We start from the raw sequence: 17,436 nt of genomic DNA on the forward strand, positions 1-17,436 counted from the left end.
TGTTGCCTCCAAATTTGATATACAAGGGTACTTCAGAAAATTCATGAAAATGGAATTGAAAAGATAACATTTATTGTGGTGCAAACAATTTTTGAAATCCATGTCTTTTCATAATACATGTTTTTCCTGAATTACTGTTTCCAGAGAGACAGACATACACACAGTGGGCAGAACAGCCAGAACAGGGAGCTCAGTACAGGTGTTCCACTTGAGTGGCAGGAACACAACTACTTAAGTCTATCACTTGCCTCCCACCTGCAATTTGGAACTGGAGCCAGGACTCTTACCCAGGCACTCGGATGAGGGGCAAAGATATCCAGATGGTGGTCAAACACCCAACCTCTCCTCAACTTTTTGTTGTGATTTGCCATGCATTGTTTTCAAAATTTTTTTGCACCAAAATAAACTAATCTTTTAATTGTTTTTTCCATGAACTTGTTGAAATATCTTTATAAGATATTATATAAAGTCTGGAGGAAGTAGAAAGTGAGTCAGATATAAGATTATATATGAAAGGACAGACAGGGCAAATCAGGAAATCAGTGAAAGAGGAGGAAGGAGGGAAATGTGTATCTAGAGTGTGGGACATGGCAAAAATGAGAGCATATGATGGTCTTTCATATCCTGATTTTTGTCATCGACCATAAATTTTCTGTGCACTCCCTACTCAATTCAACTTTTACCATGTGTCTCACTTCCTATCAAAGCATTTTTTGCAGTTGCTTTCTAGGAGAAAAATAGCAAAGCTTGACAACAGTAGAAATAAAATTTGGTGATCAGTAATCTAGAATTAACATGATAATGAATTGCTTTTACAAGCTTCCTTGAAAGCTGGAAATGTGCAAGGAATTAGAGTTACAGGGTATTTTAAAGTAAAAGAGGTATCTATGCCTTGTGCCCTAAGAACTCAGAAGAGTTGAAAAGGGGTAGTCCATGATTAACGACTTTTCATCAGAAGCCCCTGACTCATGAGTGCACACAGGGAAGTAAGAGAGAAGAAACACTGACCTGACGAAAGTAGGGCAAAATGATATGAAGGGTTGTGACTGGGCTCTGGGGGCCGGGGGTGGTTGAAGGTTACTTCTGTTTTTGGAATTGCTGGGAAGGGAGCCAACTGTGGGTCCATCCTGCTGACTAGGACCAATCTCTGCCTCAGGTTGCCCTACTTCAAGTTGGTGCCTCTATTTGTTTCGAAGACTTAGGGGAATCCTGGGTCACAGGTACTGAATAGGGAAGGGGATTAACACTTTTTGGGTGTCTACTATATATCAGGCACTATGCATTACCACTTTTTTGTTTTTTGTTTTTTGTTACTGTTTATTCATGCCAGTACTGTTGTAAGAGTATGAGGTACTTCAAAAAGTTCATGAAAAGTCGCAATTAAGTTTATTTTGGTGCAAAAAACTTTTTGCTGCAGAACTATTTTTCTCACAAGTGGAAATTGCATACTGTGGATAAACTATGTATGGAATTCAAAACTTTTTATGCCAAAATAAACTCATACTTTTTCCATATTTTTTTCATGGACTTTTTGAAATACCCTTATGGTAATCTCTGACCTTGTCTAAAGTCACATAACTGGTCCGTGGCAAAAGAGATATCAGTTCTGTGCGACTCCAAAACTCATGTCCCAATCACCACCTGCCCTGTGCCTCATTCCATGTAGTTGCAGTTGTACTCTGAGAGACTGAGTTTAAAGTGTGGGTTCATTCTTGGTCTCTCCCCACCCCAGTGTCTCTTAAGAATTCTTAGGTAAATGTGCCTTGTGTTTAGCAATCACTGCAACATGGTAGAGTCATAATACGTAGCACTGGACAGCACACAGGAGACATAAATGTTGGTTCTAGATCTGCCATTAGCTCTGTCTGACTGAGCACAATTATGTTGTTGTTTAGCAAGGGTGTGTAGGATTGTGGATGTACACTATCTGTACCTTCTAGGGGCACTAATAAAAATGCTTAGAGAAACCTACTGAATCCAAATCAGAAGGGATCAGATGTAGGAACCTTTATTTTACAAACTCCCTGCAAGATTGCTGTGTGTAGTCAGGTTTGGAAAACTGTTAAAATCTGAGTCTTTCTCCTAGGCAGTCATCAACTGTTATTTTGAATTTAGATTGATGTTAATTTTTGTTCTATAGCAAGCTTAAGCTAAAAGTTACTCTTAATATTTTTAAAATTTTGACTACCAAAGATGGTCTAGACAGGAGTAGAGAACATCCAGCATGCAGTCTGTATAAGGCCCACAAAGTCATTTGACCTGGCCCTGCAAAGGCAACCACAGACAGGATTCTAAATTCAGTAAATCTATAGCAGGGTAATTTTTAAGTTGATAATTTTGTATGGTCCATCAGTGATGTTATAAATATCCAAACAGCCGTTGGCAGAAGAGCTCTTCACCCTTGGTCTAGATGTTTATGTATTTCAATAGAAAAGAATGATTTTTATCTATAATGCCAGATTTTATATATTAATAAATATAATGTAGTACTTAACATGATGCTTTAACTAGCATTCATAATAAAGTATAGTCAAAATGTTCTTTATAATCTGATTTTGAAGTCCTAGATGTAAAAAGTCACCAAGTTATTGGCTGAAACCAGAGTGTCAAACAAGTGAAGATATTTAAGGATATCTTTATTTTAGATATGTTCCAGAACAAAAGGAACACAGATCCCAGTTTAAGAGGGGTTTTATGCAAGGGCATGTAAACAGACAAGAAAAAGAAGAAAAAGAAGCAATCTATAAAGAACGCTGGCCAGATTATGTAAGGGAATTGCGAAGAAGGTAAGCATATTTTGTTGGAAGGTGAGAACATGCTGGCTGATTGGCTAAAACAAGTCAGGATTGTCTGCTTTAATTTGTGCATACTTAGAGGAGGGCATTGTCAATCTCATTCCAGCTAAATACCATATACTTATTTGATATTTTCAACACTATTTATTACTCTAGTAATTCTCTTCTTCCCAGAAATTGTTTTGCTCCTTTTGCAGATCAAGTGAGTTTTTATAGCAAGTTCTTTTTAACTTTGATAGGTATTCTGCAAGTACTGTTGATGTCTTGGAAATGATGGATGATGATAAAGTTGATTTGAATTTGATTGCTGCCCTTATCCGATACATTGTTTTGGAAGAAGAGGTAAGGTTTGTTCTGATTTTCACAAATGCTTTTAAAAAATTAGACTATGAGGTCAGTGTTGTAGCATAGCAGATAAAGCAGTCCCATTTGGGCACTGGTTTGTATCCCAGCTGCTCCAGTTCCAATCTGCCTCCCTGCTAATGGCCTGGGAAAAGCTGCAAAAGGTGACCTAAGTGTTTGGGCCTCTGCCACCCACATGGAAGATCCATATAAAGCTCTCCTGGCTTTGGCCTGTCCCAGTCTTGGTTGTTTTGGCCATCTGGGGAATGAACCAGTGGATGAAAGATCTGTCTCTTTAATTTTTTCAAATAAATAAATAAATCTTTAAAAACAATGAAAGATCTCTGTGAGTGAGATCCCAACGGAAAGAACGGGTCATCAAAGAAAGAGGTACCTTTCTCTGAAGGGAGGAGAGAACTTCCACTTTGACTATGACCTTGTCTAAGTAAGATCAGAGTTGACAAACTCAAGAGGCTTTCATAGCCTTGGCAGCTCATGACAAGAGCCTCGGGTGACTACTGACACCATAAATAAGAGTGTCAATTGTTAAATCAACAACAGAAGTCACTGTGCACTTACTCCCTATGTAGGATCTCTGTCCTTAATGTTTTGTACTATGTGAATTAATGGCATAACTACTACTCAAACAGTACTGTATTGTGGGGAGCAACTGGGAGCAACTCGGACTAGACTAAGTTACTGGAATTAAGACTTATTCTATGCATCTGCTCTCCCACAATATGGCGCTGAGAAGGGAGAAGCAGCTTCTACACAGCTGCCTCCAGTTCAACCAATAAACAGCAGGACCTGCTCCTGATTGGAGGAGAGCAGCGTGCTCGGCGTGTGGGTAGCAGAGCATGGATTGGTGGAAGAGGACTATAAAGGAGGAGAGAGACAACATGCACCAGGAACATCTAAGGGGAGCATCTGTCTGAGGGAACACCTGTGCAGCCCCCGAGAGAGCCGGCCGTTGGTGTGCCGCTCCCCCGCGGATGTGGGGAAAGTGGTTAGGTGGAACCGCCCTTCCAGGGAGGTGGGAGGGACGGTAGCCAACCCGGGAAGAACCAGCAGCAAACCCGGGGAGGGCCGAGCAGACAAAAGAACAGCGCAGGGTCCTGTGTCGTTCCTCCATGAAGAGGGGGAGCGACATAATGGTGCCGTGACTCGGATATGAAGCCTGGCAGGGTTTAGTGTCGTTCCTCCACGAAGAGGGGGAGCGACACTGTATACTTTGTGTTTCTGTGTGGGTGCAGTCTGTTGAAATGTTTACTTAGTGTATACTAAATTGATCTTCTGTATATAAAGATAATTGAAAATGAAAATAATAATAATAATAAACCGTGAAAGAAGCTGCTTTTCATCCTGGAAGTAAGACTCTCAAAATAGCAAAAAAATGTAGGCATTTGACTTATTCATAAAAAAAAAGACTAAAGAAATGAAACATCTCGGTTATAAATCTTTTGAAAATGTCAGTTTGGATCCCAGTGGAAAGAACGGGCCATCAAAGAAAGAGGTATCTTTCTCTGAAGGGAGGCGAGAACTTCCACTTTGATTATGGCTTTGTCTAAATTAGGTCGGAGTTTGTGAACTCAAGAGGCTTCCATAGCATTGGCAGCTCATGATAAGAGCCTTGGGTGATTACTGACGTCATAAATAAAGAATGGGGTGGGAGAGGGAGTAGGAGATGGGATGGTTTGTGGGTAGGAGGGTGGTCATGGGGGAAAAACCGCTATAATCAAAAGTTACACTTTCAGAATTTATATTTATTAAATATAAGTTTTTTATTAAAAAATAATAAAATAAAATGTCATTTTGTATTCTTTTAAATATTAGCTACAATTTTCATGCACTAGTATAATTTTAGAGAAGACATAAGTGTGCACAGCACTTTTACCATTAATGTGTTTTGTTCATGTAATCATTTATAATGATTGTTTCTCCTCCATATAGGATGGTGCAATACTGGTCTTTCTTCCAGGCTGGGACAATATCAGCACTTTACATGATCTCTTGATGTCACAAGTAATGTTTAAATCAGGTATAATAGTAATGTATTTTATATCATTTATAAGACTGGTATTTGAATCACATATAACACAAGAGTGATTTTCTTTGATTTTAATAAATACTGCTTTGGAGACTACCTCAGTGGCTTGGGTTTTTTTAGAAGATGGATCTTAAGTTCTGAATTTCAGATGAAGGTGGCAGATATATAGTGAAGCTCTTCTAAATTTGCCTAATAAATTGGCACTCTTAAAATGGCATTTGAGGGTTGGTTGGTTTTTCTCCTTCCATGTCTTCAGTTACGTGGTAGGAATGCAGTTAATGAACTTTTGCTCATTTAATTAGAAAAAATTACTCATCCTTTGAGTGCTCTTCAAGAATTTAGGGAAGATGATTTCATCAGTATGAAAAAATTTTCAGAAAATAAAAGAATTAGTTATATGTAGTAATGTAAATTCAGAATTACGTGACTTACATCTGAATTTGTTGTTTCATCAATGTTTGATGGCTCTTTCCTGCAAATCCTTATTGAAAAATTTAATTTTCTTTTTAAATTTCAGATAAGTTTCTTATTATACCTTTACATTCACTGATGCCTACAGTTAACCAGACACAGGTATTTTGTTAAATTTATTCATTTTCTTTCAGACTGAGGCAAACTTTGAGGACTGCTTATTGTGTGTTTTATTTTCTTTTATTTTTTAAGGAGCATTTTCAAATAGTAATCATATAAAAATACTTCCTTGAGAGCCTTTCCATGAGTCTTCAGGGAATGATTGCACAAAATCTTGAATATCAGAGGGTAATCCACAAATCAAATTAGTTTTATCAACATTAGGGAAAAGTTTAAAGAATTGGTTTCACCAATAACTTATTTGGGTTTCCTGATTAAAAGAAAAAAATATGTGAGTACCATTAAAAATAATTCAATCTAGAAATTATCTATACGTACTACAACTTGATGGTTGAGATTTTGATTTAGTAATTCAGTATATTAACAGGCATGAGATTTCATGGTTTACCAGTTATATTTTGTGAGTGACTCTGTTAGGTAGAGATTTTCTGGAATAAGCACTGCATTTGCAGAATCAAAATAATTTTAATGGTTACAGTGTTTTCAGGTCCTGAGATAATAAAATGAATCAGAAAGTCTACCTCTCTTCCCCTTCTAGTTTCTCTACTCCTCTTTCTGTAAGATGATGTCAAGACATTTTTATTGAGACCTTGTTTTGCTCATGTGTTTATCCTCAGTAAGACCCAGCTAGTTGAATAAGATGCCAAGTACATAGAAAGGAGAGGAAGACAAATTCTTAATTCCAAAGACTGAATAGAAGGATGGATGCCTGGTGTGGAAGTACTTCCATTTTTGAACACACTAACCTAATAATTTTTGTGTGTGTGTGTGTGTGTGTGACTGGACAGGAAAGTAACATTTTCTCTGTTGATTATCATTTTTATAAATGAGGGGAAATAAGTTCATGCTTTTTTTTCTGCATTATTATCCTGTCTTCTAATTTGGTAGCATTGTTAAATATGGTATTGTTGGTAGGATTTAGCAATTGAAGATTTTCTTTTTTAGTATAGTCTGATTTCATGCTATCCAGTGGTGGAGCTAGCTGATATCCGTTCTAATTGGATGGATATTTTCTTCACTGGCTGGTATTGTTACCCATGTTGATTTGGCTATATAATTCTTAAAGTACTCTCCTTTTTTAAAAGACATGCCATAAATTTAAATAATTATATTTTATTTAAAATCTTGTTCATTATAAAATTGTGACAAACATGGTAGATTTAGTTTAGTTTACCAAGGGAGAATTTTGTAGTATCAAAAATCATGTATTCTTTACAAGTAATCTGCACACATTAGATATAACGTATGTCAGTGACTGAACCCAAAGCAATAAGAATAAACAGTATCTCAAGTAATTATTCCTCTAATAAAAATAATGTACCAGATATTAGTGTACTTTGGGATATTAGATATTTATTTATTCTTACAGGTATTTAAAAAAACTCCTCCTGGTGTTCGGAAAATAGTAATTGCTACCAACATTGCAGAGACTAGGTAGGTATATACAGTTTTAAATATCTACTGCTGATGATTATCTAAGTTTTGAGCTCTGTGAATTACTAATATACCTTAACCTTTTTTCTCTATGAGATACTTTATACTTTTTTTGTAATTTCTTAAAAATATATTTTTTTTACTTGCTCATTGCAGTAAGCATAGTTTTCTGGTTATTTTCTAAACCTGTATTAATGTATTCCTTTTTAGAAATAGCTTTTTAAGTGGATTTTTAAAGAGCTTTTCCAAAGAAGCATGGAAGAAGATCCATTTAGGTCTTTTTGCATGGTTCTAGTTAGAGATGGTACTGTTTGGTAGTTTTATGAATATGCAGCCTTTAAACTTTCTCATAGTCCTTTGGAGGTATTAATTTACCATGCAGGGACGGAACAGATTGTGTTATAGAAGCTGATATTAAACCATGTTACTAGAGGGCTCACAGAGCTAAATATTAAACAAGTTCTGAAGTTTAGCTATGAGCAATAGAGAGTTTAGCACATGGTCTGCATAGCTGGCACTGTGCTGCCACTGTGACTACTGACACTGCCTTCTGTTAAGTGCTGGATCCCTGTAACATTGGTACAGGCGGGAAGTATGGTAGAAATGTGGAACTGGTAAAGTCAATTTGAACTAAGAAAAAAGTATACTTAACCGTATCTGTAGGCCAGTAGTGCTTTTGATGTGTTTTTAATATCTTTTTTATCTATTTTCCGAACAGTATTACCATAGATGATGTAGTGTATGTGATAGATGGAGGAAAAATAAAAGAAACGCACTTTGACACTCAGAACAACATCAGTACAATGACTGCTGAATGGGTTAGTAAAGCTAATGCCAAGCAGAGGAAGGGTCGAGCTGGAAGGTAAGATGGGAACTTTGCCTGACATCTTTGTATCACAGAAAAATTTTATGCAACAAACTGTATTGCTGGTATTTTAAAAATATTTGTCAGAACACCCCAAACAGCACTCTGACCTCAGAATCAGCCCTAAAGGCATTTGGATCTGGCTAAAAAGCCCATGAGAACGTTTCAGGAATGGAAAGTCAACACTGTGGCAAAGAATGATATACTTGAAGGATCTCTGTGAGTGAGATCCCAGTGGAAAGAAGGGGCCATCAAAGAAGGATGTACTTTTCTCTGAAGGGAAGAGAGAACTTCCACTTTACTTATGGTCCTGTCTAAATACTGACAGTTTGTGGACTTAAAGGCTTCCATCCTTTGCATCTCATGACAAGAGCCTCAGGTGATAACTGACATCATAAATAAGAGTGTCAGTTGTTAAATCAACAACAGGAGTCACTGTGTACTTTCTCCCCATATAGGACCTCTGTCCTTAATGAGTTATACTGTGAAAATTCACTATAAAATTTGTTTTCAAACAATACTTTATACTTTGTGTGTGTGTGTGGAAACTGTTGAAACCTTTACTTAGTATAGAGTTGTTCTTCTGTATATAAAGCTAGTTAAAAACAAATCTTAATGAAGAATGGGATCAGAGAAGGAGTAGGAGGTGGGATGTGAGTGGGGTGGGAAGGTGGATATGAGGGGAAGAACTGCTGTATTTGTAAAGCTGTACCTATGAAATTTGTGTTCATTAAATAAAAGCTTTCTAAAAAAAGAGAAGAAAAAGAAATTTAGCCAAAATTTGTAAAGACATAAATGTTATTTACTAGTTTTGATTTCTGTCAATTGCAGTTTGTTTTCATATTAAAAAGTATTGCAAAAAAATTAAAATAGTTGTCAGAAGACACACATCTCCTATTATTTTTGACTTAACTGCAATCTATTTTTACATAGCAAGAATGTTTTATTCTGTTTATTTGGAAAAGTACTTGCCTAGTTTCTGTTTAATGTGTTTTTCACCTCTAGTTCCTCAGTCTAGTTCATCAAAACTAATATTCCCTATTATTATTAATTATGATCCTTTAATTTTGTTTCCATTCCTTTTTAAAAAGTATATATTGCCTAATAATAATAACAACAACTAAATACTAGTTGAGTATCAGGTCATCTCCTAAACATTTTATAGATATTGACTTGCTTCATCCTCACCATAATGCTGTGAAATAGGTTATTATCTCCCTTTCAGGGTAAGGAAATTAATTACTTTGTAAAAGTCATGCAGCTTTGTAAGTAGCAGAACTAGTTACTGGTTTGGTTCACAGCAGTTTGGCTTCACAGTTTATGCCCCTAATTGATGTACTTCATAGCAGTATTGATTTTCACTTAAAGATTTGTTTGTTTATTTGAGATGCAGAATTACAGAGAGGGAGGATGAAACAGAGAGGGGTCTTCCATCTGCTGGTTCACTCGCAAATGGCTGCAATGGCCAGATTGAAGCCAGGAGCTTCATCTGGGTCTCCCACATGGGTGCAAGGTCCCAAGCACTTGGGCTTCTTCCACTGCTTTTTCCAGGCCATCAGCAGGGAGCTTGATTAGAAGTGGCGCAGCTAGGACTTGAATCAGAGCAAATATGGGATGCCTGCACCACAGGCAGAGGCTTAACCTACTGCACCATAGCACTGGCCCCAAAAATCTGTCTTAAGTGTAGGAGAGATTATTTGCTCTGAACTTTTATAAATAATGCTTTTATTTTGCTTCATTTTATTAAATACCTCACAATGTTTTTTCATTCTTCATCATATGAATAGCAGAATTAGGTATGTAATTGCAAAGAGAATTTTATATTTTGCCTCTTACAGGAAGAACAAAGAGGTTCCCATAAGTCTTCAAGCACAGACTTACGAAGAAAAGACAAGTGTTTGAAAGCTAAATAGACCATTTTATCAGCCTTTCTTTTAAATTTGTGCTTAAAGCTCTGACACACTTGCTGTAATCGTTGCAGAATATCCTAGAGGAACTTGATTTCCAGGCATGCTATTAGATTATTCAGTTTATGCTGTTGAACAAAATCATGTTTTAGTCAAAGACAATATACACTCCTATTTGATTATTAGAGGATAACTTGATAGAGAGGACCCAGCCAAGATGGGGTTTTCCCAAGCAGACTTGCCTGTCTCCACTGGGTACTTATTGAGAGAGTTTTTACTGAGGGTGTTCACTGTGGTGAATGAGTATTGAAACACATTTATTTATAAATAGTGAACACACTAAGCTTTAGGTTTGATCTCAGGGAAATATAGAAATCAGTAAATGAAGTATTACTTTTTTAAAGATTTATTTATTTATTTGAAAGGCAGAGTTATCAGAATCAGCCCTTAAGGCTCTCGGATCTGGATGAAGAGCCCATGAGAGTATTTTAGGATGGAAAGCCAAGACACTCTGGCAAAAAAAAAAAAAAAAAAACCTAAATGAAAGGTCTCTGCAAGTGAGATCCCAGTAGAAAGAACGGGCCATCAAAGAAGGTGGTACCTTTCTCTGAAGGGAGGAGAGAACTTCCACTTTGACTATGACCTTGTCTAAATAAGATCAAAGTCAGCAAACTCAAGAGGCTTCCGTAGCCTTGGAAACTCATGACTAGAGCCTAGGGAGATTTCTGATGCCATAAACAAGAGTGTCAAATTGTTAATTCAACAACAGGAGTCACTGTGTACTTACTCCTTATGTGGGATCTCTGTCCTTAATGTGTTGTCCAATGTGAATTAATGCTATAACTAGTACTGAAACAGTATTTTACACTTTGTGTTCCTGTGTGGCTGCAAACTGATGAAATCTTTACTTAATATATACTAAATTGATCTTTGTATATAAAGATAATTGAAAATGAATCGATGTGAATGGAATGGGAGAGGGAGCGTGAGATGGGAGGGGTGCGGGTGGGAGGGAAATTATGGGGGGGGGGAGCCATTGTAATCCATAAACTGTACTCTGGAAAATTATATTTACTAAATAAAAGTTTAAAAAAAAAAAAGGCAGAGTTATAGAGAAGCAGAGGCAGAGAGAGAGGTCTTCCATCTGTTGGTTCACTCCCCAAATGGCTGCAATGGCAGGAGCTGCGCCAATCCGAAGCCAAGTGCCAGGAGCTTCTTCCAGGTCTCCCATGGCGATGCAGGGGTCCAAGCACTTGGGCCATCTTCTACTATTTCCCAGCACATAGCAAAGAGCTGAATGGGAGGAAGTGGAGCAGCCGAGACTCAGAACCGGCACCCATATGGGATGCTGGCACTGCGTGCAGCAGCTTTACCTGCTATGCCACAGCACCGGCCCATGAAATATTACATTTTAACTAATCCTTCATCCCACTACTATGGTGATTAATTGTGGAATTGTTTTAATTTAGGAGGAAAAGATTCTCTTGTTAGCCCCCTCGATATAAATTCCTTTAGTAGGTTGATAGTTATTTTGGAAGCCAGAAAAAGCTTTATACTTTGTGGTCCACTGGATGGGTACTCTTTCTGCTGAAGAGATGCTTATGCATGGTACATAGCAAGTGTTGAATCTGTAGACTCATGGCAGGAATAGCAAAGATTACTATATACTTTATCGTTGTCCAAAAAGCAGCATTTATGTCACTAGTTGAAAACATAAAAGTTTCGAGTATCTCTGAAAGCTCATGAAATAGAGCTTAAAATCTTTTCCTTAAGTGGTACTGGCAGGTTGACAGAATGCCAGGATTTGTTACATAGTATGTTCACAAGGTGTGTTTGACAACTTAGGCGTAGTTGCTTACAAGTTTTATTTCACAACTCTTCACCTTAACCTAAGTAGAATGCTGTTACTGAGCATGGTAATCTGGACACTGCCAAAATAGGTAACCAATTATTGGCAGAGAGAGTTTTATGTTTCTTACAAATGTACCATGGGATAGAGGGTTTAGGCTTTTATGAAACAGGCAGAAGTGTATCACTCATAAAAGTGAAAGAATAATTTTTTGAATTAGTTATGATGAGGCTTTTAAGAAATGCTTTGCTGCCCACTTTTTTTTTCCTTTGGAGCCCTAGAGATCATTCATAACTCCTCGTAATTTTTTTTTTTTAAGAGTTCAACCTGGTCATTGTTATCATCTGTATAATGGACTTAGAGCAAGTCTTCTAGATGACTATCAGCTGCCAGAAATTTTGAGAACTCCTTTGGAAGAACTTTGTTTACAGATAAAGGTAAGTTAGAATGGAGATTTATGAAACTAAATGGGGGTGGTGTTCTCATATTCAACATTTAACTTCCTTCAGTGTATTATTAAACAGTTTTTAATCATATACTGCTCTGGAGTCTGGCTGCCTATGTTTGAATCCCACCTTCTCCCTGATGTAAAATTCTTAGAACCATCTCTGGCATATAGTTAGCGTTCAGTTGATGTTAGACACTCTGATTACATATTTAAATGTTATCCTAATTACAGGTTATTTTTTCAGCATCTTATATATTTTGATATAATTAGCCTCCTTTTGAAGATAATTGGTAATCATATGTTGAGATTTTTACTAGGTACTTTTCTTTTTAATAGAATTACTGGTGGAAAGTAGTTTATATGCTTTTAATTAAATCTTTTTATGTAGAATCACAAATATAGTCTTTATTTTTGTGAAATAATTAAAAAATCATGTATGACTTTCATGCTTTGAGTGATTCATGCAAGGCAGTACTAAATGTGTTATGCCAATATATAATGTTTGTTTAATTGTTTTTCCCCCCAGATTTTAAGGCTAGGTGGAATTGCATATTTTCTGAGTAGGTTAATGGATCCACCATCAAATGAGGCAGTGTTGCTTTCCATAAGACACCTGATGGAACTGGTAAATTTGAGTCTTTTTTTTTTTTTTTTAAATTCTAACTTGGATTTACTATTGTATGTAAAGTAATTTCACATGTGTAGATCCGGTTAACTGAACACCATTTGCAGGAAAGTTTATCTTCTTCCTGTGTTCTGCAGTCTTTGAGAACTAGTCTATGTGGTTTGTGTATCTTCTCTGTAACGTATCTTCTGTTGGCCTATAATTCTATCCTGAACCAATACCACACAGCCTTACTTACACTCTTTCTAATAAATTTTGCTGAGAGGTAGAACAAATCACTCTCCTTTCATTTTTTGAGAGTGTCTTGGTCTTTCTTAGTGCTTTGTATTTTCAGATACGTTTCAGAATCTTGAAATTTTGATTGAGATTTCAGGATTCTGTAAATCAGTTTGGGGCAAACAGGAACATAATCCATTTATTTATTTAGATATTTAATCTCAGTGTTGAAGAATTTTCTCTTGAGTTTTATGCATCTTAATTTTTAAAGATTATTTATTTGGAAGGCAAAGTTACACAGAGAGAGGAGAGGCAGAGAGAGGGAGGGAGGGGAAGGGTCTTCAATCAACTGGTTCACTCCAATAGGCCACACGGCTGGAACTAGACCATTCAGGAGTGCAGGGGCCTGAGGACTTGGGCCATCTTCCACTGTGGAAGATGTTCTCCATAGTGGAGAACTGGATCGGAAATAAAGCAAACAGGACTTGAACCGGCTCCCATATAGGATGCCGGTACTGCAGGCAATGGCTTTACCCGCTATGCCACAGCACCAGCCTCACATCTTAATGTTAAGATTTATTTTTAGGTTAGTGGTATTTTTGGACTTGAATCTATCTTTAAAATTCTTCATTTTCCTGAGAGTCTGATTTGCAGGAGTGAAATTATTTTGAGTATTATCTTTACATTAATACAGGAAATCCTACTTATCCTAATAACAAAATACAGATTTTTTTTTCTCTTGCATTCACAGTCACACCTTTAAATAGTTAAAATTTATTTGTTCCTTTCCAGTTCTCTAGGGCCCCTAGTACAGTGGGGAGCAGAGTGGCACAGCAGTGTTGTGCTTTGCTGTCTTGCTCATATCTCAAAGGGAAAACTGTCAGCAATTCATTGAGGATAATGATTTTGAAGATTTTTTAGTGGAAGATCTTACTAGATTGAGGAAGTGTTCTTAGTATGCTAAGGTTTTTTTTTTTTTTTATGTATAAATGATCAGTTTAGTCAGATACCTTTTCTGCTTCTGATGAGCCTATGCCATGGAATTACATTCATTTTTTCACATGTTAAGTAAAAATTTATTGCGTTAATAGACCTGCCAGGACTCTACTATTAGTTTTGTTTTTGTTAAGTAAAAGATTATTTAGTAGTTTTCTTCAAATGTCCTTGTCCATTTAGGTGTCAAGTTTATGCTAGGAGGTACTTGGATTTTTTTTTTTTTCTCCATCCCTGTTTTCTGAAAGAATTTTCCTAAGATTGAAGATAGTTCCCTTTCTAAATATTTGGTAGGAATCTGTGTTGGATGGGACATCTACAATTTCTGTTGCTGCCTTGTGCCTTCTGGTATACCTAGTTATTTTGTGTACTCGAAATTTTATTCATAAAATTCTTTTAGGTAAATATTGGAGTTCTGGGAGGGTGATAACTTCCTCCAGAGAGGATTTATGTTGCTGCTACAGGAAGAGTGACCCTGACCTTTGGGCTCATGTTCCTGAATGTTTGTACTTTTCCAAAGTCAGTGCGTAATTGTTAACTTCTTGGTGTCTTCAAGCAATTTTTCTATATGTCTTCAGTGGAATAGGTGAACCAGATTACCTAGAGAATCAGAGCAGAAGTCACTCCTATTTTTCAGAGTTCTAGATAGTCCTTTATCTCTTCTAGATTCTGGGAGTTAATGCATTGCTTATCCCAAGTGTGCAGGTGTCTCTCTGGTTTTTTTACACAACTCTTAAAAATTTTTTAAAAATGTTTCTTTAGGCTGGCACCATGGCTCACTAGGCTAATCCTCCGCCTGTGGCACCTGCACCCCGGGTTTTAGTCCCGGTTGGGGCGCCAGATTCTGTCCCGGTTGCTCCTTTTCCAGTCCAGCTCTCTGCTGTGGCCCGGGAGGGCAGTGGAGGATGGCCCAAGTGCTTGGGCCCTGTACCCGCATGGGAGACCAGGAGGAAGCACCTGGCTCCTGGCTTCGGATCAGCACAGCGCACCGGCCGCAACACACCAGCCGCAATGCACTGGCCGTAGCGGCCACTTGGGGCGTGAACCAACAGAAAAAGGAAGACCTTTCTCTCTGTCTCTCTCTCACTGTCTAACTCTGCCTGTCCAAAAAAAAAAAAAAAAAACGTTTCTTTAAAGGCAGGGTGATGGGGTGGGGTAGGGAGGAGGAAAGGAGGGAATGGTTCACTTCCCAAATGTCCACAACAGCCAGGGCTGGGCTAGGCCGAAGCCAAGAGACCAAACTCACTCTAGGTTTTCCTTGTGGGCAGCAAGGGCCCAAGCACTCAAGCCATTTTATGCTTCCTCCCAGGATTCATTAGCAGGCAGCTGGATCAAAAACAGAATATCTGGGACTCAAACTTGAACTCCGATATGGGATGAGGGCTTCCCACACACTGGCTTAACTTGTTTTGGGTCACAATATCACCATCCCCCATTTTCACTGAATTTTTGCTAGTTCGTTTCTGTTTCTCTCCTAACGTTTATAGTAAAGCCAGGTTGTGGGTTAATAAGCTTCTAATGTCTTACAATGTGTCATTTAAACATAAACTCTTCCTTTATAGAATGCTTTGGATAAACAAGAAGAATTGACCCCTCTTGGAGTCCACTTAGCACGATTACCAGTTGAGCCACATATTGGGAAGATGATTCTTTTTGGAGCTCTCTTCTGTTGCTTAGACCCAGTACTCACTATTGCTGCTAGTCTCAGCTTCAAAGATCCCTTTGTCATCCCGTTGGTAAGAAAGATACAAATAAAAAGTGAGACATTTTTAGAGACAGAAAGTAGTTGTTGCTTAGGTACTTTTTCATATTTTTTAATTAGAAAGCCATTTTCTAACATCACAGAAAATTAAATTGCCTTTATTATTTAAGGGAAAAGAAAAGATTGCAGATGCAAGAAGAAAGGAATTGGCAAAAGAAACTAGAAGTGACCACCTGACAGTTGTGAATGCATTTGAGGTATAAAAAAAAATCTTGGTTGATATTGTAACAAATTATTCAGGTGAAAAGCTGACAATGAGGCAGGAACATATTTAACCTTTTAAAATCTGCATTGGAATAGATATTAGGAATAAGGTTTTGAGAATGTTTCAAATTAGGCTGACATTCGAAAGACTTAAAAATTCATTTTAAATTCGTAATGGCTCATTGCCCTTTTGGAAAAAATATGTTTTTGGGAGAATAGACAAATGAACAGTTGTTATATTTTATATTAGTCCTTTGTAATTTTGTCATGTAGGTATTCACGACACTGTTCATTAACAAATTCCTTTATTCAGAGTTAATATTTTGTTAGGAGTATCATAGTCATGTACACAATTCAGATTAGAGGGACATTTTCTGTTCTCCAAAGCCAAACTTACCCAGGTGTAAACATTTATCCTCTGTCTTTGCAAAATTCAAATGTAATTTGGCTTATACTGCCAATGTCTCCTTATTATAGCTATAGATTCAGTTTTGTACTGCATATGATCAGAAAAGTATTTTTTCTTTGAGGTTATTCAGCCTTTCTTTCTTCCTTCTTTCTTTTTCTAGATAAAAGAAAGTATGAAGTTAAATATAAATAATAGCATTGACAGTTTTTTAGCAGTGCTTGTTTTGATTAGCACATTGTATATATCATGATGGTATTTTATGTAGAATATACAATTATTACTCTACAACTTCTGCCTATTTCTATAAAGACCTGGAGCTTCATTGATGATTATTGCTTAAAGACAATGATCGTGAAAGTTTTTTTTAGTTTGTAAATTTAGTTTACAAAAATATGAAGTCTCAGAAGATTATTACTAAATAAAAGCAAACTAGTAGCAAGCATCACTTTGGGGAACAATACAAATAAATTTCCTTTCTTTGCTCCACAGGGCTGGGAAGAAGCTAGACGACGTGGTTTCAGATATGAAAAGGACTATTGCTGGGAATATTTTCTATCTTCAAATACACTGCAGGTAATGATGACTGTGATGCAGTATTTATATATGCTAGATTAGAGACTGTATGTAGGCATTCAGTAGAGTTATCTCTGTAGCAGTCAGTTAAATGTATAGATTACATGTATTTGTATTATATACAAAATAAGGAAAATCATTAGTAAAGCAACTGCTAGAAATCAAGCAAAGATGTAATATGCGTAAAGAAAAAATAATTCTGATGAAAATAACAGGGTTCTAGAGTATTACAGCAAAGCACAGGAAGGATTAATTGTTTTACCTGTCCTTACCCTCTTGCCAATTTGATTATTCAACTTGAGAATTTTCATTAATACTCCTAAAATTGAAAAGTAGGAGGTGGTGGTGTGTTTAACTCTTCTGACTTAGTGAGGTA

At 36.9% G+C, this 17,436-nt stretch overlaps 1 protein-coding gene across 1 annotated transcript in view; it reads left to right on the forward strand.

Moving 5' to 3' along the window:
- Positions 1 to 17,436, forward strand: part of DHX36 (DEAH-box helicase 36) — a 51,918-nt gene that overhangs the window by 20,880 nt on the left and 13,602 nt on the right. Inside the window, exons 10-20 of the mRNA XM_002716304.5 lie at positions 2,646 to 2,786; positions 3,035 to 3,137; positions 5,088 to 5,175; positions 5,702 to 5,757; positions 7,145 to 7,209; positions 7,928 to 8,071; positions 12,150 to 12,267; positions 12,805 to 12,903; positions 15,675 to 15,848; positions 15,985 to 16,071; positions 16,977 to 17,060. Of these exons, the coding sequence (XP_002716350.2) occupies positions 2,646 to 2,786; positions 3,035 to 3,137; positions 5,088 to 5,175; positions 5,702 to 5,757; positions 7,145 to 7,209; positions 7,928 to 8,071; positions 12,150 to 12,267; positions 12,805 to 12,903; positions 15,675 to 15,848; positions 15,985 to 16,071; positions 16,977 to 17,060 (1,159 nt within the window). The remainder of the gene's footprint in view (positions 1 to 2,645; positions 2,787 to 3,034; positions 3,138 to 5,087; positions 5,176 to 5,701; positions 5,758 to 7,144; positions 7,210 to 7,927; positions 8,072 to 12,149; positions 12,268 to 12,804; positions 12,904 to 15,674; positions 15,849 to 15,984; positions 16,072 to 16,976; positions 17,061 to 17,436) is intronic.

This window comes from Oryctolagus cuniculus, chromosome 4, assembly GCF_964237555.1.
Source record: "Oryctolagus cuniculus chromosome 4, mOryCun1.1, whole genome shotgun sequence".
NCBI lineage: Eukaryota > Metazoa > Chordata > Mammalia > Lagomorpha > Leporidae > Oryctolagus > Oryctolagus cuniculus.